Raw genomic sequence first — 23,738 nt, 5'->3', positions numbered from 1 at the left:
AGTTCCCCAAAACTACTCTACATTGTTGTTTGATTTGCTAGAGATAGTGCCAAATTTCCCTCAAATTACGCACCACTGTCTTAATAACAAAAAAGAACATTAGAAAAGGGGTCATTTCCAACCTGCTCCTTAAATTGATGTAGGAGTCATGGATGTACAAGGCCAGCAAATTTGAGCAAAGGGAATCATTTCATACCATTTACCTCAGTTCTTGATTGCCACTTCATTTTACCATTTCCAAAAGGATGAAAGGCAAAGTAGACTTTGATGGAATTTGAACTTTGAACATAAAAAGACCCTCAAGAAATGCTGCTATGCATTTTCTCCGAAATTCTACCAATTTAAACAATTATGAATTGTTTCTTTGCAATATGCTGATGTGGACAAGATGGCGAACTGGCAGTCATTACTGTGCTGGTAAAAGTGGAATTTCTTCTGACTTCACATTCGGAGGTCGACTTTGCCTTTCATCCTTTCAGGGTTGATGAAATAAGTACCAGTTGTACACTGGGGTTGATGTAATTGAATTACATGCTCCCCTGAAATTGCTGACCTTATGTCATAATTTAAAACCAATGTGTAGTCAGTAAAAAATTGAATAAAGCATAGTTGAAGATATTGTCTAATCCTACTCATCTTGCATATGATAATCCTTGTCTGACACATACAAGCGAACACATGTACAAGCACACATTTACACACGCACACACATACACTACACATGCACTCACATAATTATGCATACAAGCACACATTCACAGTCTGGTTATGATATCATTCATAGTTTTGTGTATTGAAGTATGACCAAACCTGACAAGTTTGTTGTCACAATCTTGTGAATGCTAGAACTCTCACGAAATTTTAGAGTGAAGTTAAGTGAATCCTCTACATTGAAATAATTCATTCATATGTCCTTCAGAGTGCCATGACATCATCTGATTATGCTCATTTGTCTGACTCAGTCATACTACTCATCATAATGTTTAATGTCTTCAAAATTCTGTCAGCTTGCCTTCACCTTGTCTATAGTGTTGTTGTGTGGCAGCGCAATGGCCCACTGGTTAGGACAGCAGACAGGCGGTCGTAGGATCGCGGTTTCGATACCCAAACCAAGCACTGTGAGTGTTTATTGAGCGAAAACACTTAAAGCTCCACGAGGCTCCGGCAGGGGGATGGTGGTGAACCCTGCTGTACTCTTTCACCACAACAATCTCTCACTCTTACTTCCTGTTTCTGCTGTACCTGTATTTCGAAGGGCCAGCCTTGTCACACTGTGTGACGCTGAATCTCCCCAAGAACTACGTTAAGGGTACATGTGTCTGTGGAGTGCTCAGCCAATTGCACGTTAATTTCACGAGCAGGCTGTTCCGTTGATTGGACCAACTGAAACCCTCGTCGTCGCAACCGACGGAGTGCCATAGTGTTGTTGTGTTGGATCAGAGCTGTCCTGAGAACTAAACAAAAGCAATAACATGCAACTTAGTTTTCTCTCTTCCTTAAGATGAATTATGTAATATTTTCCTACGCGGATTCTTGTCATATGTTAAGTTGGAAAGCTAATGGCTCAGTTTTTTTTTTGTTTTTAATTTCCTCCATCCCCTTGCTACCTTATTCAACTTGTCTAACATTTAGCAAATACGAAACTGATGTGTTTGTATGTGTGCCTGCGTAGGTGTGTGCGTGTGTGTGTGGACAGACAGGAAACTTGACAGTAGGCGAACAGACAGGAAATGTGACTACAGTCAGGCACACAGGGAAATATCAGTTATATAAACTGGTATTGAATCTCTTCTCTCACTTCACCAACATGATTACTCTCTGTCAACATTACCACACTACATAACCACTTCTGTGCGTGCATTTCTGTCTGCTTGTGTGGCATAGTGTGTGTGTGCGTGTGTGTCATCACAGACCTTTAATAAGGTCATGATACCATCATTATATTCTGTTGTCTTCTCTACGATGTGTCCTGTCTCAATGGAAACAAACTGAAGACTATAAATTTACTTGAATTTACAAAGGATTTTTTTTTTTTTTTGAAAAATATTTACTTTTATCTGCCATAAACTATTTTATACCTGTGACCTAGTGACATTTCACTTGTTGCTGACGTTGATGGCATCTCTGTCATCACCATCGTCATCGTCATCGCTGCCGTTGTTGTTCAGCCCTAGATCGTCCTTGATTCAGGAAACCCATCATCAAAGATGCTCTGGTTGTCAGCATCCCATCTTTTATTCAGATGTAGTATATCCAAGACTATATTATCTAATGTCAAATGTAGCCAACTTTGTTCTTGTTTAGCCCCAGGTCAACCTTGATCCAGCAGACCTGTCATCAGAGACATTCCTGACAAGACCATCCCATTTTTTTTTTTTTATTCAGACACAGAATACCTAGGATTATATATCTAATATACCCTGACCCAGCACATCCTATCATCAGAATGTATAATAGGCGCAGGAGTGGCTGTGTGGTAAGTAGCTCGCTTACCAACCACATGGTTTCGGGTTCAGTCCCACTGCGTGGCACCTTGGGCAAGTGTCTTCTACGATAGCCTCGGGCTGACCAAAGCCTTGTGAGTGGATTTGGTAGACGGAAACTGAAAGAAGCACGTTGTATATATATATGTGTTTGTGTGTCTGTGTTTGTCCCCCACCATCACTTGACAACCGATGCTGGTGTGTTTATGTCCACGTAACGTAGCGGTTCGGTAAAAAGAGACCGATAGAATAAGTACTAGGCTTACAAAAGAATAAGTCCTGGGGTCGAATTGCTCAACTAAAGGCGGTGCTCCAGCATGGCCGCAGTCAAATGACTGAAACAAGTAAAAGAGTAAAAAGAGAGTACCAACAAAAATACTACCAAACAATTTTTTTCTGATGCTCTAATGGTTTTGCCAAGGCTACAAACTTATTGAGAAAGGGCATTGGTAATTAATAGTAAACCCCAGTATATGACAGGTACTTATTTTTTCAACATTAGAGAAGATAAAGATATAATAAATTTCAGCAGGATTTATTCTCAGAATTTAACGAAAGATAACTAAATATCATATAGCATCTAGAAATTTTAGCATGAAAATGTTTCCTCACTATTTATAAATGAATTAATCAAATTGACTACAAAATCTTACACCATTGCAATCTGGTCAGTATATTTGATCTTCTATCTCTAAAACTCAGTAGAAAAACCAGGTCGTGCATATATATATATATTTGAGTATGTGTGTGTGTTGTGTTCAATTTTTGGCATGTTATGTATAATAAATCTCTTCTCTTGGAAAAATCTCAACATCAATTTTCAATCAATCATTTATTTATGCATATTCACATCTTCATATTTTTTTTTTAGTTATTTTCGTGGCTGTGTGGTAAGAAGTTTGCTTCCCAATCACATGGTTCCAGGTTCAGTCCCACTGCATGGCACCTTGGATTAGTGTCTTCTACTATAGCTTCAGGCTGATCAAAGCCCTGTGAGTGGATTTTGGTAGGTGGAAACTGAAAGAAACCCATTATGTATTTTTGTGTGTGTGTGTCTGTGTTTGTCCCTCTGTACCTCTTGATAACCGGTGTCGGTGTGTTTACCTCTCCGTAACTTAGCAGTTCAGCAATTTTTTAGAATGACATTGTAAAATTAGTTAAAGGTTAAAGGCTTCCTTTTAGAGTCATGCTGACTCATAAGGGCTGATTTTTCAGTTGCCCAGGCGTGTATATTCCCCACTTGGATAGGATGCCTGTCCATCGCAGGATTGCTCATTTTAGCCAGTTCAGTGGACTGGAGTAACGTAAAATGAAGTGTTTTGCTCAAGAACACAACACATCACCAGGTCCAGGAATCGAAACCAAAATCTTACTATCAAGAGTCCAACACCCTAACCGCAAAGCCATGCGCCTCTGACATTGTCGGGTAGGCATGAGAGGCCAAATCTAGCCATTTTGAACAAAAAATGGGTAGAATATTTGGGCTGGATATGGTTAGTTTAAATGCTAAAAGATTAAGAGTACGTTCACTGCTATTTCAAGCAATTTGAGCAACAATGTATATAGACCTCTCTTGTCTTGTTCTTCAAGTGTTAAATAAATATATACTAGGAATTCAATAAATTTTCCTCTTGGGCAGTTCTTGATTTTGTGCCAATGTAGGAAATAATTACGAAATGTTTATGAGTGGCACTTGACGGTCAATAATAACACTTTGAACTATTTACAATATTTCAGTATCTTAACCATTGTAACTTTAAAATATTTTAATATCTTGATTCCACAACTTTATATGTGGAGTCAAGATGTTTAATATGTTGACCACCATATCATCATCATTGATTTAATGCCCACTTTTCATGCTTGCATGGGTCAGAGGTTGTGTTGAGGCAAATTTTCTACAGCTGGATGCCCTTTCTGTCATTAACCCTCAACTATTTTCAAGAAATGGTAATATTCTCTTGATGCCACAGAAAACTGGAAATCAATGTAAGTGCATTTAGTGTATGTCTGTGTGTGTGTGTGTGTGTGTGTTTATCATGTGTAAGGTAGATGATTAGATGTTATTTGCAACAAGGTTTCGTTTAGTCATTTCTACCAACTGTCCACATCAGCATATTGGAGAGAAATGATTCATAATTGTTTAAATTGTTTTCTGATATGCTTTCAGATAATCAAAAAATGTATTTGACCTTAATTAGCAAGTCATCATGAATTGGTGGGAGAGTTTGTTTTGAAGTTCAAGAGAAGGAATTTGGACATATGAGCCATCTTTACCCAACACCATACACACATGCACACACACACACACACTTATGTATATACAACATTGTCTCTTCTCAGCTTACACCCACTCAACATTATAGTCATCTTGTATCACTATGTAAATTATTAATGCCCCATATTTGCTGTGAATGGAAAATCTTGTTAAGCTCATTATCATTATTCATATACACACACAACAAATTAGACTGTTAGAAAAGAGAGATTCCTAACATCTGGCTACAACAAGTAACTTTAGATGCCAAGAACCTTCCTAAGTATCTTAGCTGTCTCTAATAACACTGTTTTCTGAAGCTGAATTAAATTGGGTTTTATGCCTATTTCCTCTATCCATCTGTTCAAATCTTTAGGGATAGTTCCTAATGCACCTAAAACTACTGGGATACATTTTACCCACACTTCCCATAGTCTCTGTTATTCAATGACTAGGTTCTGGTACTTTGCTGTTTTTCGTTATTATTATTATTATTATTATTATTATTATTATTAAGACGGCGAGCTGGCAGAAACGTTAGTATGCCAGGCAGAATGCTTCGTGGTATTTCATCTGTCTTTATGTTCTAGGTTCAAATTCCGCCAAGGTCAACTTTGCCTTTCCAGTTCCTTTCAAGCGTTGGGCCCCATGGAGGCAAAGTGGCCGAGTTCCTTTCGAGTGTTGGGCCTCATGGAGGCAATGACCGAGACCTTTGGCATTATCTTGTGCTTGAGAAGAAGACCCATCAAGCCGAGCAAAATCACAGTCATGGCAGATACCGGTGATCAGTCTGAGGCTCATAATAGAAGGCACTTGCCCACGGCACCATGCAGTGGGACTGAACCCAGAACCATGCAGTTGGGAAGCAAGCTTCTTACCACACAACCCAGATCTAACCTTTTTTCTTTTTATCATTTAAAAAAAGAAAAAAAATTCAATTTCCTTTTCGAAAATGCTTAAATGTGAATTTTGTTTGTAAACATTAAAATTTCAAGAAAAAGAAGAAATGGAATAGGTTTTCTTTTCTTCTTTTTTTTCTCTTTTTTAACCATCTTAGTTAGAAGCAAGCACTTCCATAATATCAGGGATTAAATTTCAAAGCTTGAATGATTTGAGATTATCCTAGCTGGATTGAAAAAAAATAAAGAAATAAATATATAAAGCTGCACACCAAAAGCAAAAAAAAAAAAAAAATACTCCCCCTCTTCAACTAAAAAATTAGTTCTTTTATAATAACATGAGTCTGGTTTCCATTCCAAATGGAACGAATATCTCAAATAAACCAAACAATATAATGAATTTCAGCTGAATTCATTGATTATTCCAAAAGAAGTGTATTCTGTGGAAATTTTAGAATAGTTTAAATACTCTGTACATGTGTATGTGTTTGTGTCTGCGTGTGCACATGTATGTCTATGCTTGTATATACGATGCCACTTATTGCATATAATAGATTTAAACAATGCAAGTACCGATACTATATAGTGCAATTAAAATGTTTGTACTGATACACAGTACTATCGTCTTTTACTCGTTTCAGTCATTTGACTGCAGCCATGCTGGAGCACCGCCTTTAGTCGAGCAAATCGATCCCAGGACTTATTCTTTGTAAGCCTGGTATGTATCCTATCAGTCTCTTTTGCCGAACACACCAACATCGGTTGTCGAGCGATGGTGTTGGGGTGGACAGATGCAAATATTTTTATATATATATATATATATATATATATACAAGAATATACAAGAATAAGGGCAGAGAATCGTCAATTAATAATAGAATTAATAATTAACAATTCTGCCAAGTAGTTCAGTATGAAAAAAACCTTTATCGGTAAAACTATTTATCATTATAAATATACAGGGATTAGCAATTGAGCTGCTTCTCCAACATACTGAAAATTTAGAAATAGCAGTCAAAGAACTACTGATTCCAAACTACAAATTTTCCTCTAAAGTGGATGGCGATATTTATGGCACACATAGAACAAAAAACCGGAGGGAAAAGCGTAAACAAACCAAGCCTTTAGTTAATTGGATACGAATCGTTTCATGGTTAAGTGAATGGAAATTTCACTATTCCAATCTTCAGCCTCAATATTCTGATAAATTTGAAAGTGTCTCTAAAAAAATTCACGGTAATTTTTGGCCATGCGACACCAAAAATCAACGATAAGAAAGGCACTTACAAATTCATCGGCTAGCGAGTTCAGGCACCTCACCTCAAAGAAATCTATTCCATGTGCGTCACAAATAGTGTGTTCTATGTGTGCCATAAATATCGCCATCCACTTTAGAGGAAAATTTGTAGTTTGGAATCAGTAGTTCTTTGACTGCTATTTCTAAATTTTCAGTATGTTGGAGAAGCAGCTCAATTGCTAATCCCTGTATATTTATATATATATATATATATATATTGAAAAAAAAGTCGTCAGAATTTTGGAATAACTTCTTTCATTTATTTTATACATATATTAGCACTTTCGTTCGTCTTTCGAACTTGTCAAATATAATTCTGTGAAAATACAGAGATCTAGCTTATTTTCACAGAATTATATTTGACAAGTTCGAAAGACGAACGAAAGCGCTAATATATGTATAAAATAAATGAAAGAAGTTATTCCAAAATTCTGACGACTTTTTTCAATATTTACTTCTGTACATCACACCTAACGCTCTACATACACACACACAAACATATATATATATATATATATATATATATATATATATATATATATATATACAACAAGCTTCTTTCAGCTTCCGTCTACCGAATTCACTCACAAGGCTTTGGTCGACCCAAGGCTATAGGAGAAAACACTTGCCCAAGGTGCCACGCAGTTGGACTGAACCTGGAACCATGTACTTGGGAAGCAAGCTTCATACCACATAGCCACTCCTGCACCTGAAATATTTGTGGACCAATTTCATGCTGGGTTCAAGATATGTCTGGACTGATACTCAGTGTATTTCACTTTTTTGATACTTACCTGTCTGAGACCAACTCTGTGGCATTTGTTATTGCAGACTCCACATTTTATAGTGTTAATATTTAAACTGAAAATTTTCCATCTATCATTTTATGTAAAAATCTTTTGTTCAATTATGCACCAAACACTGTCTTAATTGTGAAAAAGTTAATTATTTTTACTAATCCACACTGATTCTTTATTATTTTCAAAATTAATTGAAATGCGTAGACAGTGTGTTACATTGGAAATATGGTAATGGAAAAAGCTAAAATGTGTGTGTTCTACAACATGGTGTGTCTTGAATATTAGAACAGAGTTATTTCTAATAATTGAATAAGGAACAAGATTTTAATTTTGTGAGATCACTCTCTCTTTCTTTCTTTCTCTCTCTTTCTCTGTCCCATCCCCTCCCCCAAATTTTATTTTGGTTTCCAGTCTCAGAATTAGTTTACAAAATTATAAGAAATTCTAAAAGTAATATCAGAACAACAAGACTTCTTGTTATGATCATTTGGTTAATGATTACAAACAGTATTAAACAGATTTAAGAAACAAAATCCATTATTATAGAAGAGAACTGGCGAATTTTTATTAGATTACAAGTTTGCTCAACCGCATTGATTAACACAACTGTTCACTGATTTATTGTTGTTGTTGTTGTTAATATAAGAAATCAGAAAAGGCAACAAACTAGCAGAATTGTTAGCACACTGGGTAAAGGCAGTGAGCTGGCAGAAACGTTAGCACGCCAGGCGAAATGCTTAGCGGTATTTCGTCTGCCGCTACGTTCTGAGTTCAAATTCCACCAAGGTCGACTTTGCCTTTCGTTCTTTAGGGGTTGATTAAATAAGTAACAGTTACGCACTGGGATCGATAAAATCGACTTAATCCATTTGTCTGTCCTTGTTTGTCCCCGCTGTGTGTAGCCCCTTGTGGGCAGTAAAGAAATAACACTGGGTAAAGTGCTTAGTGATATTGTGTCTATCTTTATGTTCTGAGTTCAAATTTCGCTGAGGTCAACTTTGCCTTTCATCCTTTCTGGGTCAATGAAATAAGTACCAGTTGAGTACTGGGGTCAGTATAATTGGCTTAAATACTCTCTGATAAGAGTATAAAAACTGCACCCCACCCAAAGCTGCCAAGTCATGTTGGGCCAGTGTGGCAGAGTAGGCTTCATCAAACCAGTAGGATCTCAAGCTAAAATTCAGTCTCCGCATCAGACACCATATTTGGTAGAGAGAACATGCTCAGGACTTTGTCTTGCAGTGAACTGGACATCGGCAATCCAATCCAATCCGATATTAGAAATCAGAGAATATTTACTATTCTTAACAAAGTCCAAGAAAAGTAAGGCATAAGTGGTGGTGGTGGTGGTGGTGGGGCAACAGCAACACAGTGACAAATCTACAACAACCACTCTACAACAACAAGAACAACAACACTACAAATTTATTTTGTTATCAGTTTGATTTTTTTTTTTTTAGAGCAATGCATGCCATCAAAGTGGGACTGGGTACAAATATATGACACCCATTTTACTCACCATGACAACCTGTCTGATAAAGGTTAACCAGGCACATGCACCATTTGCTTGCTCCAGCTGAGGTCTGTTTGTATGTTTAGCAGACATGGTGATTACTCTAGTCATTTTAAACATTAATTTTATTTAGTTATCTCAGATAAAGACAAAATGAGATGCAGGTAAAGCTCTATGTGTGACTCAGAAATTCTCTTCAAAATCACTTAACTTCCAGTTAAATTCCACTGCACAATGCATTGGGAGGGGGGGGATATTCTGCTATAGTCTTTCGGCTATGAAAGTCTTGTGAAAAAAAATTTGATTTACACAAACTATTTGGAAACCCATTTCATGAGCTATTCATGAGTAGCAGGTAGAGTTAACCCTTCACTAGGTTTAGCACCACCACAATGGTCCTTGGGTGTATTTGGTGGAATCTGTTATACTGGAAACATTTAACGCTTTTGATACTAACCTGCCTTAGACCATTTCTGGTTCTATGACAAAAAGTTTTCATTCCATGGCACTTTGGGCAAGTATCTTCTACGTTAGAATACTGGTCGAAATGCTTAGTGGTATTTCATGTGTCTTTACGTTCTAAGTTCAAATTTCGCTAAGATCAACTTTGCCTTTCATCCTTTCGGGGGTCAATAAATTAAGTACCAGTTGCATACTGAGGATAGATCTAATCGACTGCCCCTCCCTCCCTCCCTCCATAATTTCAGGCCTAGAATAGAAAAGAACTAAGCCATATTTTCACCTCCTTCAATCGTCCGCTTGAGCCATTCAATTTTTGAGTAGTTTCTGGATGAGGAAATTGCTGTAGCACGATGTGATGAAATCAACCATGAATCATACAAACAAACAGAACAACAAGTCATTTGTTGAGGATGACATGTGATGCTGCTTAGAGCAGTAAATATCTTCAACAGTGATTCAGTGGTTCAGTCGTGTAATTGAAAACTTTCTTCCTTTTTTTTTCTTTCTTTTTTTTTTTTTTCATTCCAATTGTATCCTGTTAAAGCTTCGCTAACTTTAATTACGGTATTTATATAATTAAGTTTTCTGCTCTGTATTTTCATTTATTCAAACTAATAGACGGGGGCAAAATAGCGAGGGATAGAGAGACAGAGAAACTTATGTGTATGTATGTCTGCATGCATATCATCATCATCATCGTTTAACGTGCACTTTCCATGCTAGCATGGGTTAGACGATTTGACTGAGGACTGGTGAAACCGGATGGCAACACCAGGCTCACACACACACACACACACACACATATATAAATATATATCAGGAGTGGCTGTGTGATAAGTGGTTTGCTTGCCAGTCACATAGTTCTGGGTTCAGTCCCACTGCATGGCACCTTGGGCAAGTGTCTTCAACTATAGCCTTGGGCCGACCAAATCCTTGTGAGTGGACTTGGTAAATGCAAACTGCAAGAAGCCCGTCATATATATATATATGTATGTATGTATATGTTTGTGTTTCCCCCCACCCCCAACATCACCAATGCTGTTCTGTTTATGTCCCCCATAACTTAGCGGTTCAGCAAAAGTGACCGATAGAATAAGTACTAGGCTTACAAAGAATAAGTCCTGGGGTCGATTTGGTCGACGAAAGGCGGCGCTCCAGCATGGCCACAGTCAAATGACTGAAACAAATAAAAGAATAAAAAATATATGTATGTATGTGTATGCATGTATATATATATATGTATATATATATATATATATATATATATATATATATATATATATATATATATATATATATATATATATATATATAGTAGATGTGTGTGTGTGTGTGTATATAGATATATATATATATATATATATATATAGTATTGGCAATTAAAATATATATGAAGGAAGAAAGATTTGTAAAGTAGTGACTGTGATTTGTGTGTGTGTGTGTGTGTGCGTGCGCACATGCATTAAGAGAGGGGGAGAGATAGATTTGAACAGTGGTAGCAGTTAAAACAGAGGAGAGAAACATTGATATATTGATGGTTATAATGTTATTGTTGTTTGTGTTATTATCGACAGAGAGAGAGAGAAAGAGAAGGATACTTTGTATAGTGAGAGGAGAGAGAGAGATGACTTGATGCAACGGTTTTATGTGATCTGCCAAGATGTGAGAATTGATTGTGTCTTGGAAGAGGTGGGGTAGTTTTGTTCGTTATTTTTAATCTTTAATTTAGAAATCTGTTTGTTTTTACTTTGTATTTTTTTTTGTTTTTGTTTTTTGTCCAAACTGTCCTCTTGGCATGGAGGTTTTAATTTATTGTTTTTTTACTAATTAGAATTTATAAAACACGAATAATAATAATGATAATAATCCTTTCTACTATAGGTACCAGGCCTGAAATTTGGGGGATGGGGATAGTCGATTACATCGACCCAGTATTTTACTGGTACTTAGTCTATCAACTCCGAAAGGGTGAAAGGCAAAGTCGACATTGGCAGAATTTGAATCCAGAATGGAGTGACGAGCAAAGCATTTCAGCCAGCGTACTAACGGTTCTGCCAGTTCACCGCCTTTAATAATAATAATAATAATAATACCCTACAGAAAGTGCAAAAAATCATGTTAACTGAAACGACTCATGTAATGAGAAGAGCATTATCGCGGTGAAAACAACATCCATTCATGAATTTATTTATTTATTAATTTTTTTCTATATATATACTGGTGGACCAGGAGGCGACACCAGGCTCCAATCTGATTTGGCAGAGTTTCTACAGCTGGATGCCCTTCCTAACACCAACCACTCCGAGAGTGTAGTGGGTGCTTTTATGTGCCACTGGCACGAGGGCCAGTGAGGCGGTACTGGCGACGGCTATGCTCGAAATGGTGTATTTTACGTGCCACCTGCATAGGGGCCAGTCCATCGGCACTGGCAACGATCTTGCTCGAATGTCTTTTCACGTGCCATCTGGCACAAGTACCAGGAAGGCAACGTTGGTAACGATCGTGACTTTAAAATGGACAATTCAAAACCATTTCTTTTCCGAGAGACCACTACTTATTGGTTTATCAGCCACAACCAAGAAGGATGTACTTGATAGGATTCAGATCTCATGAAATCATCAACAGGGTTAATATTTTCCAACGGATGCTTTTATGAAGTATCTGCAGGTTTTGTGGTAGAACTACCACTGAAAGTGCTTGTGTCCCATTTCCCCTTCTCTGTTAAAAATAGTTGAGAACCTGATCATTTACAAACTTCTATTGAAGAATCTAAGACGGACTTCCTGATTCAATATGCAGCTGTGTATCAAATGTAAAGTGTCTGTCAATACAATTTTGTCAACATGAATTATCAAGCATGATCAAATTTATTCTTGTTTTCTGTCTATGGTTATATATGTTTATATATGCATGTGGTTTTGTTTGTGTGTATGTGTGTGCACATTTGCATATGTGTATGTGTGTGTGCGAGTGCATGTATATATACATATATCATTTTATTTTTGCACTTTTTTATTTGTCTCAGTCATTCGAAATCGAACCAAATTCGATGACTGGCACCCATGCCAACCTCTCCTTCATTGGACACAAAACTCGGCTTGCGAAGACCTGTTGAGGCAAGTGAAATTGAAATTGTGTTGGCACCTGTACCAGTGGAGCGCTAAGAGCACTGTCCAAGAGTGTTCATTGCCAGAGCAGTTGTCTGGCTCCCGTGCCAGTGGCACATAAATAGCACCATTTGAGCCGATATGGCTTGGCACATGTGACATCGCCACTCATTTCTACAGCTGAGTGAACTGGAGCAACGTGAAATAAAGTGTCTTGCTCAAGAACACAACATGCTGCCCGGTCCAGGATTCGAACTCACAACCTCACGATCGTAAGCTCGACGCTCTAACCACTGAGTCATGCGCCTTCTCACACACACACTCGCATATATATATATATATATATATAATCTTTTATTTTTTACTTGTTTCAGTCATTTGACTGTGGCCATGCTGGTGCACTGTCTTGAAGTATTTTTAATTGAATGGATCGACTCCAGTACTTATTTTTTTAATTTTTTGGAGCCTGATACTTATCTTATCAGTCTCTTTTGCCGAACTGCTAAGTCACAGGGATGTAAACACACCAACACTGGTTGTTAAGTGGTGGTGGGGGACAAACAGACACAATGACACACACACACATATGTATACGATGGGCTTCTTTTGGTTTCTGTCTAACAAATCTGCCCACAAGGTACTGGTCAGCCTGAAGCTCTAATTGAAGACACTTACTTGCCAAAGGAACCATGCAGTGGGTTTGATCCTGGAACCATGAGGTTGCGAAGCAAACTTCTTACCAAACAGCCATGCCTGCACTTGTATATATACATATATAGCAAATCAATTTAAGACAATGCAGGGTTAGGAGAGCAGGAGACGAGACAAACCCTATATAGTACTGGTGCCACGGTAAAATGCTTCCAGTACACTCTGTAAAATGGTTGGTGTCAGGAAGAGCATCCAATCGTAGAAACCATGCCAGAACTGAGACATTATAGCTCATCATGGTCTTCTGGCTTGTTGGATCCAGTGAAACAATTCAACCCATACCAGCGTGGAAAGCAGACATGATGATGATGATGGTGGTGATGGTGGTGGCAGCGAGATAGTAGTGGCGGTGAGGCAGCAGTTGTGGTGGTGGTGATGATGATGGTGATAATGATGGTGATGATGATGATGAGGAGGAGGAGGAGGAGTCAGGTAGGCAGGTAGGCAGGCAGACAGTATATGTGACAAAGCTGGAACTTTGAATAACAATCTTTTCAGTCTGTGGAGTGAGTTTCCACACAATTTCCATGTTCCTCATTCAAGAGTCTTTGAATGACTCGAGTCTATGATAGAAGAGACTCTTATCCAAAGTCCCAAGGCATGGATGGCATCACATGATAGAAAACTCAGAACCCTGCTTCATCGGAAAGTGAAATTCCTGACCATGTGGCTACATTTCCTCCCTCCTTCCCTCCAGCAACACTCAGACATGAGTGACTCATTTTTATTATTTTTCTCTACGTTTGATTATGAATTAATATGAATTTTATTTTATTCATTTTTTTTTTTTTTTGCCTTGAATTAATAATACAGGCAGGACATAAAGACAGAGCATTGATCTCAAACCGATCAATAATGAAAACACACACACACACACATACACATGAGTATTATTTGTTCAGTGTACTTTAGAGCAAGATTAATTCCAACAGAGATATAGAGTTCCAGTTTAAATGGCAGCTGACTAATTCTCTTACCAATCTCTTATCCTAGAAACCCACTTTAACAATGTGTTGATAGTTTTTTTTCGATAAACAAGAAAGATTTAAGAGAAATTCTTTATACAAACACATGAAGACATGTGCTAATGTTTTCCTCTGCACATCTGATCTGCAATGATTTGTTAAAAGTCATCAATATATACTGTTATTTTTCTATATTACATTGCTATTTTCTTACTCATAGACTATATTATATTACTCTTTTATTTCTTATTATACTACGTTATGTGGAGGCGCAATGGCTCAGTGGTTAGGGCAGCGGACTCATGGTAATAGGATCATGGTTTTGATTCCCAGACCGGGCGTTGTGAGTGTTTATTGAGCGAAAACACCTAAAGCTCCACGAGGCTCCGGCAGGGGATGGTGGCGAACCCTGCTGTACTCTTCCATCACAACTTTCTCTCACTCTTTCTTCCTGTTTCTGTTGTACCTGTAATTCGAAGGGCCAGCCTTGTCACACTTTGTGTCACGCTGAATATCCCCGAGAACTACGTTAAGGGTATACGTGTCTGTGGAGTGCTCAGCCACTTGCACGTTAATTTCACGAGCAGGCTGTTCCGTTGATCGGATCAACTGGAACCCTCGAGGTCGTAAGCGACGGAGTGCCAACAACAATACTATGTTATATTGGTCTCAAATTTTGGCACAAGGCCAGCAATTTCAGGGAAGGGAAGGGGGCTAAGTCGATTACATTGACCCCCAGTGCTCGACTGGTACTTATTTTATCAACCCCGAAAGGGCAAAAGGTAAAGTCAACTCAGGTGCAATCTGAACTCAGAACGTAAAGACAGACAGAATTCTGTTTAGCATTTTGCCCAGTGTGGTAACAATTCTAACAGCTTGCCGCATTATGCTTACTAAATATATTCTTTTCTACTCTAGGTACAAGGCCTGAAAATTTGGGGGAGGGGGCCAGTTGATTAGATAGAATTCAGTATGCAACTGGTAGTTAATTTATCGATCCCAAAAGGATGAAAGGCAAAGTTATCCTCGGCGGAATTTGAACTCAGAACATAAAAACAGACGAAATACCGCTAAGCATTTCACCCGGCGTGCTAACGTTTCTACCAGCTCACTGCCTTATGAACTTATTCTATCAGTCTCTTTTGTCAAACCGCTAAGTTACAGGGTTGTAACACACCAACATCAGTTGTCAAGCAGTGGTGGGGAACAAAGGTACACACACACATACACATGCATGCACACACACACGTCGGGCTTCTTTCAGTTTCCATCTACCAGATCCACTTAGAAGGCTTTGGTGAGCCCAGGGCTATAGCAGAAGCTACTTGCCCCAAGACACCATGCAGTGGGACTGAACTGAGAACCATGTGGTTGGGGAGCAAACTTCTTACCACGCAGCCACATTTGCACCTAATCCATTACCCAGTTTAACCCCACTACCTGGTGTATGTGAAAAATTATTTGTAACACTGTATAGTGTGGTGCTCCAGCATGGCTGCAGTTAAATGGCTGAAACCAGTAAAAGAGTGCATTAACACACTAACCACTATGACCTGTTGCTGGAACTCATAACCTTGCTATTGTAAGCCGAATACCCTTAAGCATTAAGCTATGCACTTTTGCACATCAAATACAATAATATGTAAATAGCGAGTTTGTTGCCAGTACTGCTGGACTGGCCCTTGTGCAGGTGGCACGTAAAATACACCATTTCGAGCGTGGCCGTTGCCAGTACCGCCTGACTGGCCTTCATGCCGGTGGCACGTAAGAGCACCCACTACACTCTCTGAGTGGTTGGCATTAGGAAGGGCATCCAGATGTAGAAACACTGCTAGATCAGATTGGAGCCTGGTGTTGCCTCCTGGTCCACCAGTCCTCAGTCAAATCGCCCAACCCATGGGAAAGCGGACATTAAACGATGATGATGATTTTGTTGTTATATTTCAGGGTGGTCATTTCTTTTTTCTTTTTGCCAAGAGCTCTTGGTTCTGCATTGATGGGTTCCCCCAACCCTTATTTTCTTTTTCTTCTTGTTTTCCTTTTGTAAAATACATTCCTCTTCATATTTTGAATAAAAGATGCTTTATGCAACCCCCTCCCTGACAGACGCGCGCGCGCTATATATTCGTTCTTCACTTCAGGTTTATCCTTGTTCTTATGCTTGTATTCTTTGTCAGAAATCTTTTGCCACACGTTCTATGACCTCTTCAGGAACTCTCCATCCCACGTGTCTCCTCCTGTTCCGTTTACTCCCTTCTATATTTCTATTGTGTGTATCTTTATCCGCGCATATGTTTGTGTGTGGGGGAGGGGTGCTTACTATACTGTTTGTACCCGTGTCCTTTATTTGATTTTTTTAAATTTCTTTTTCATTTATTTACACTTATTCATTTCTCTTTTCTTTCCTTGTTTTTCTTCTTTTAGGGACTTGCCAATTTTCTGAACCCCGAATTAAGATCTTGCCGAAATGGAGGCTAAAGAAAGTGAAAGGATCTAACCTGCAGATGAAATGTATGGTCAACTCACCCATACCACCGATATTTATGAAATGGTTGTTTATAAGTGTTGATCGTAATGACACGCTGGCATGTAGTAGGGGAAATAACTCTGTTTCCCTCAATATCAAGAAGCTGAAAATATTGGATGCCGGTGCCTATATATGTGTTGTGAAACTAGCTAACGGCAAGATAGTAAACAAAGATGCTGTAGTTTTCGTTCTTGATAAAGGTACTGTATAATATAATATAATATAAGGCATAACTACAGAGTTGTACCCCACATGCTCATAATAGAAAAAAAAATGAAACAAATATGGACGACTTGCTCCGAAACACCACCGAGTAGGGAACACTTCTCAAAAATAACCTGCAATTGTTTCCTTCAAAATTCCTACATGCTCGAAATGTACATACATCAAGGTATATTTGTAGAAAATTTCACGAAAAAATATTCATTTTCCTCGAAGTTAAGAGGAATTTAAGTGGACTCTGGTGGAATTACCGAAATTTTTTGTATATTCGGAATCTACATAATAAATAATATATGCATAGAAAATTTCATTAAAAAATATTCATTTTTCTGAAAGTTATGACCTTCCAAAGTCGGGGTGTACAACTCTGTAGTTATGCCTAATATAATATAATATAATATATGATATAGCATAATATAATTTAATATTGTTGTATTCCTCTCGGGAACTCGCAGAGAAAACACGAGTTGTACAACTTAATCATTACATTTATAAATCAACCATAACAAAAGACTCACTCACCTAATGTTAATTATCAAGAAACGTTTGTTTACAAGACTGTTTTCCTCGCCATATATCTTCAATACAGTTCAACTTCGACAGTCACTCAAAACCACAACGAAACAGGGATCTCAGACGAACTACATTGAAATATGGGACTTCAGACGAACAAAAAAACAAATCTAACAGTCCATATAACAATAATTATTATTATTATTGGTGAGCTGGCAGAATCATTAGCATGCTGGATGAAATGCTTAATAGTATTTCGTCTGCTGCTACATTCTGAGTTCAAATTCTGCCAAGGTCGACTTTGTCTTTCGGGGTAGATAAATTAAGTACTAGTGGGACACTGGAGTCGAAGTAATCAATTAATCCTCTCCCTCCAAATTTCAGCCCTTGTGCTTCCAGTAAAAAGGTCTATAATTATCAATTTCTTTTTTATCATAGGTTTTGTTGGAACTCCTGGAGTTTTGCCATGCATAGCAGGCTTGCTACCTGCAGCCTACAGTACCATGCTATCCAATACTACCCTGATTATTCTGGTTGTGCCAAGGAGGCAAACCTTTTGTAACAGTTCTACTGAGTACTCCATTCCAATTTCCTTTATATTCCCTTTGATGCCTTCTGATACTATTCCCAAGGACCCAACGATAATGGGCACTATCTTCACCTTCTTCATTTACCATAACCGGGCTATTTCGTACCTAAAAGGGTTGTATTTATCTATTTTTTTGCTTTCCTTCTTGACTATTCATGGGTCAAAGGGACATGCAGCATCAACTATAGAGCACATGTGGTACATTTTGTCGACCACTACTAGGCCCCATTATGATCTTGTACCTGATCTGTTTAGATTATTATTCTTTTTATTATTATTATTATCATTATTATTATTATTATTGTAGTTGTTGTTGTTATAATAAATGCATTATTCTTCTCCACCACAACAGAAATGCCTGGACCCTGTAGTGAGCATCAGTTTCTCTGCCAGACATCAAGATTGTGTATCGCCAAAAAGTTCCTTTGTAACCGAGTGAATGATTGTACAGATAAATCTGATGAGAAGGACTGTGAAGGTGAGTCATAAATACCTGGTGGTGTTTGTTGTGTGAGGCATTAGGCAGGTCACATGATCCTTATAGGTGCAGACAATACGTAACTCTAACATTTGACATTGATAAACACACACACACGCACACATATGTGTTATTTCTTTACTACCCACAAGGGGCTATACGCAGAGAGGACAAACAAGGACAGACAAACGGATTAAGTCGACTACATCGACCCCAGTGCGTAACTGGTACTTATTTAATCGACCTTGAAAGGATGAAAGGCTAAGTCGACTTCGACGGAATTTGAACTCAGAACGTAGCAGCAGACGAAATACCGCTAAGCATTTCGCCCGGCGTGCTAATGTTTCTGCCAGCTCGCCACATATATATGTGTGTATGTATATAAGAAGCAATCTAGTACAGTGCCCTGCAACCGGTTGCAGGGCCCTATACTAGAATGCTTCTTAAGTACCTGCCCAGATTTCATATCCATATTCATTTATATATAATTTATATATATATATAGGTGCAGGAGTGGGTGTGTGGTAAGAAGCTTTGCTTCTTAACCACATGGTTATGGGTTCAATCCCACTGCGTAGTACCTTGGGCAATTGTCTTCTACTATAGCCTTGGGCTGACCAAAACCTTGTGAGTGGATGTAGTAGACAGAAACTGAAAGAAGCCCATTATATATATGTATGTATGTATGTATTTGTGTGTCTGTGTTTGTCCCCCCACCATCGCTTGACAACTGATATTGCCATGTTCACATCCCCGTAACTTAGCAGTTCAGCAAAAGAGACTGATAGAATAAGTACTAGGCTTGTAAAGAATAAATCCTGGGATTGATTTGTTCGACTAAAGGCGGTGCTACAGCATGGCCACAGTCAAATGACTGAAACAAGTAAGAGAATAAAAGAATATGTTTGTGAGTGTATATATATGTATGTATGTATGTATGTATAGTATACACCCTGTTCCTATTTTTTAAATCTCTATTTTCAGCTTCACACCCTACATATGCTGTGACCAAACATCCTGATACTGAACTTGATGGTCAAGCATTCTTCATGCAAACTGCTGTTTATTCTGTGATTGGATGTGCTATTGGTGTGATACTCCTCATCTCCGTACTCATCATCGCAGTTTTCCGAGTTCGAATGAAGCGTGCCGCCGTGCGACGTGCCATGGCACCAAACGACTCCGGCATGCGAGGGAATGCAACAACTTCAGCGGCGGGAGGATCTTCGGCTGCGTCCGGATCAAATTCGGTGCCGCCTGAATACGACCCGTTTCTCTCCCCGAGCAGTCAGCAGCAGCAGCAGCAGCAGCAGCCCTCGTCGTCGTCGTCGTCACAGTTCGGCAACATCATTGTGAATGTTAACAACGGTGTACAGTACGTTCCTGGCAGTGACTTCCCCCAGTACATTGAACCCCCACCCCCTTACTCCACAGTGGTCGCAGGCCGGGAGTGTTCCCCACCACCGCCGTACAGCACAATCGACCCATCTGCGCCCCCGCTGCCCCCCTTGCCACCGCCACCTCCACCACCATCATCATCTGCAGCAGCTGCATCATCGCCGATCCTCACTTTGTCCACGCCAACCCAACAAACCGAACCCCCAGAAAGAATCACCCCTCTCTTACCACCACCTCGAAGTATGTCTGCTTTAACGCCACCAATCTTGGCCGACCCCACGCAGACCGGAGAGTTACCACGCACACTCCCTGCACAGTTGTCTGCTGCCACCGCCGATGGCCATGCTCTTCCAGGACACATTATTGTAAAAGATGGTAAAATTATTCTCACACCCAGGAACTCGTGACAATGTGGTTTAACAACAAAATTATAATTATAATAGAAATAATATTATAACAACAAAAAAAAAAAACAACAAAAAACGCTGATCAGAAAAATTAAAAGGTTGTAATTTGTATTTCCACTAATTTGTGGTGAAATTTACCTTGGATATTTTCTCTAGCAAAGTAAAACTTGTATGAAAAAAAAAAGGAGGAGATTTTTTTTTACGGTTGCGGTAAGCTACTAAAGGAAGCAAAAATTTGGTAATGATATTGGAAAAAAAAATATTTCTGAAAGAGAATCCCTTTCACCCTCTAAGAAAAGAAAATATATTTATAGATATGTTTGCCAGTGTCTCTGTGTGTGTATATGTATGTACATACATATATATATATATATATATACATATATATATATATGTATGTATGTGTGTGTGTATATATATATATATGTATGTATGTGTGTGTGTATATATATATATAAATATATGCATGTGTATATATACATATGTATATATATATATATATATATATATATATATACATATTTGTGTTCACACACATATGCATGTGTGTGGGGGTGTATGCGTGTGTAGCTATAAATAAATGCATGTAATATGTTTGTGTGTGTATGTATATTATATAAATACACACACACATGTTGCACAAGTAACACTAGCACACGTGTGTGCATGAGTGTGTGTAGTTAACATACATATAAATATTACATTGCATATATTATACACACACACGCACACACAAATATACATACACAAATATACATATATATATATATACATGTATATATACATACATGCATAAATATGTGTGCATATATATATATATACATATATATATATATATATGTATATATACATGCATATAAACATATATATTTATTGATGATGATATATACATACATACGTATACATACATACATATATACATGTGTGTGTGTATGTATATATATATATATACACACACACACATGTATAAAATAGAGATAATTGATATGTATATTTTATATAAATTTATAATATATATATTATATATTTATATATAAATATATATGTATATGCATATACGCACATATATCTGTAAATATATATATTTATATATATATATGTGTGTGTGTATATATATGTATGTATATATAATATATATAGGTTGTATGTATATATGTAAATATATATATATATATATATATATATATATATATATATATATATATATATGCATATATATATATATTGTATATACATGTTTCATATATATATATATATATATATATATATATATAAAATATACATCTAATATAGAAAACAAAGATGGAATAAATTTGTAATATCACTTCCAGGATGTCACGACATATATTAAACAGTATGACTTTGTGTGTTTGTGTGTGTGTGAGAGAGAAAGTCAGTGAGTGAGTGTGTGTATGTGTATATGCATGTGTAGTATGTGTGAGAATAATTCCACTTTAAATTTAAACCAAAAATAATTTTGTCCCTTTCATAGATTCCACGTGTTTGTAATATTTCTTAGGCTTGACAATTTCAAGAGTTTGGCGTTTCTTGGTGTGTTCAGTGGAAACGACTCATACATTTCACGTTTGGCTGTTAATTTTTTTTTTTTTCTATTTAATTCATTGTTATTTGTTTTATCCATTTTTTTTTGTTTTTGCTCATTTTCCTGTTTAAACTTTTTATGGGAGACCTTTTCATTCTAAGGCACATCTTGAAATTCAGCTGCTATTTTTTTTTTTTGTTTTTCTTTTTGCATAATCAATATGCTGTGTATCTTTTGTGGAAAGGGTACCAATTCGCATTTTAACTGTGGATTCAGATGTTACCTTGCTCACCAAACCATGTCACTTTCTCTCTCTTTTCTCCTTACCCACCCTGCTCATATACACACACACACACATATATATCCATACATACATGTATATACACACTTACATTTATAAATATATACAAATATACACACACATATATATATACATACATACACACACATATCTACATGTGTATATAAATATATGTACATGTGTATATATATTTGTGTGAATGTATATATATATATACATGTATACATACATACATATGTATATATGTGTGTGTGTGTGTGCATATATATGTGTGTGTGTGTGTATATACATATTATCAGAATATTGTATATTCTTGCCAACAGCAGTGAAGCTAACTCTTACATTCCTCTATTTGTAATTATCATCATCATGGGGTAATTAGTGGGAGTTTTCAATCTAATCAATTTGGCACCCTCTTCCCCCACATCCATGGTCCTGTACCTATGATAGTAATTATTATTATTATGATTTCAAATCTCAATGAAGCTGACTTTATCTCTTATCTTTTCACTGTTTGATGAGGAAGTACCAGTCATGAACTGGGACTGATTTAATCAAGTGTGCTCTCCTCCCTACCCCCATTCAAATTTCAGGCCTGCTGAGGTCAACTTTGCCTTTCATCCTTTCGAGGTTGATAAAATAAGTACCAGTGAAACACTGGGGTCGATGTAATCAACCAGTCCCCTTCCCCAAAATTTCAGGCCTTGTGCCTATAGTAGTAAGAATTATTATTATATATAAAGTCGGTCAACAGGCAGAGTCCTTAAACATGCTGGGCAAAATGCTTTGTGGCATTTTGTCCAGCCTTACATTGAGTTCAAATTCCACTGAGGTCGACTTTGCCTTTCAGCCTTTTGGGGGTCGATAAAATAAGTACCAATTGAACACTGGGGACTGATGTAATCGACCTACCCCCCACCCCCCAAATTGCTGGCCGTGTACCATTATTATTATCATCATTATTATTACTATTATTGATTCATTTGATTGCTACTGCTGTTGCTGTTGTTATTGTATTCCAAGATGGTCAGTGGCAACTGTTGATTCACCTCACTTGCAATGCAAAGTGGTTAACAACTGCTTGTTTACATAATGTCAACATGGTGACCACGTGGGGGGGGGGGGTCGACACCTTTCACCTACAATGCAATATATTCTTCTTTATTCCCCAGTATTTGAAAACAAACTAACCAAAATTATAACCTTTTTTTTAATCCTGTTTTTTTACCCCTCCCCCCCAAGGACATTCCACCAGGTCTAAGGATT

At 37.6% G+C, this 23,738-nt stretch overlaps 1 protein-coding gene and 1 long non-coding RNA gene across 3 annotated transcripts in view; one reads left to right on the top strand and one right to left on the bottom strand.

The window, feature by feature from the left end:
• Positions 1-17,838, bottom strand: part of LOC149133177 (uncharacterized) — a 64,851-nt gene extending 47,013 nt beyond the window's left edge. The window contains exon 1 of the long non-coding RNA XR_016243589.1: positions 17,766-17,838. This is a non-coding gene — a long non-coding RNA (uncharacterized LOC149133177). The remainder of the gene's footprint in view (positions 1-17,765) is intronic.
• The window catches only part of LOC149133176 (uncharacterized), a 44,059-nt gene extending 23,247 nt beyond the window's left edge, over positions 1-20,812 (top strand). For both annotated transcript variants that reach the window (XM_089359460.1, XM_089359461.1), the window contains exons 2-4: positions 16,919-17,221; positions 18,698-18,823; positions 19,808-20,812. In XM_089359460.1, the coding sequence (XP_089215586.1) occupies positions 16,919-17,221; positions 18,698-18,823; positions 19,808-20,628 (1,250 nt within the window). In that variant the 3' untranslated portion in view covers positions 20,629-20,812. The remainder of the gene's footprint in view (positions 1-16,918; positions 17,222-18,697; positions 18,824-19,807) is intronic.
• Positions 20,813-23,738: the final 2,926 nt, after the last annotated feature.

The sequence above is a fragment of the Octopus bimaculoides genome, chromosome 11 (assembly GCF_046866305.1).
Source record: "Octopus bimaculoides isolate indiv1 chromosome 11, ASM4686630v1, whole genome shotgun sequence".
NCBI lineage: Eukaryota > Metazoa > Mollusca > Cephalopoda > Octopoda > Octopodidae > Octopus > Octopus bimaculoides.
The sequence above is the reverse complement of the archived record's forward strand: the minus strand, read 5'-3'. Positions and strand labels throughout refer to the sequence as shown.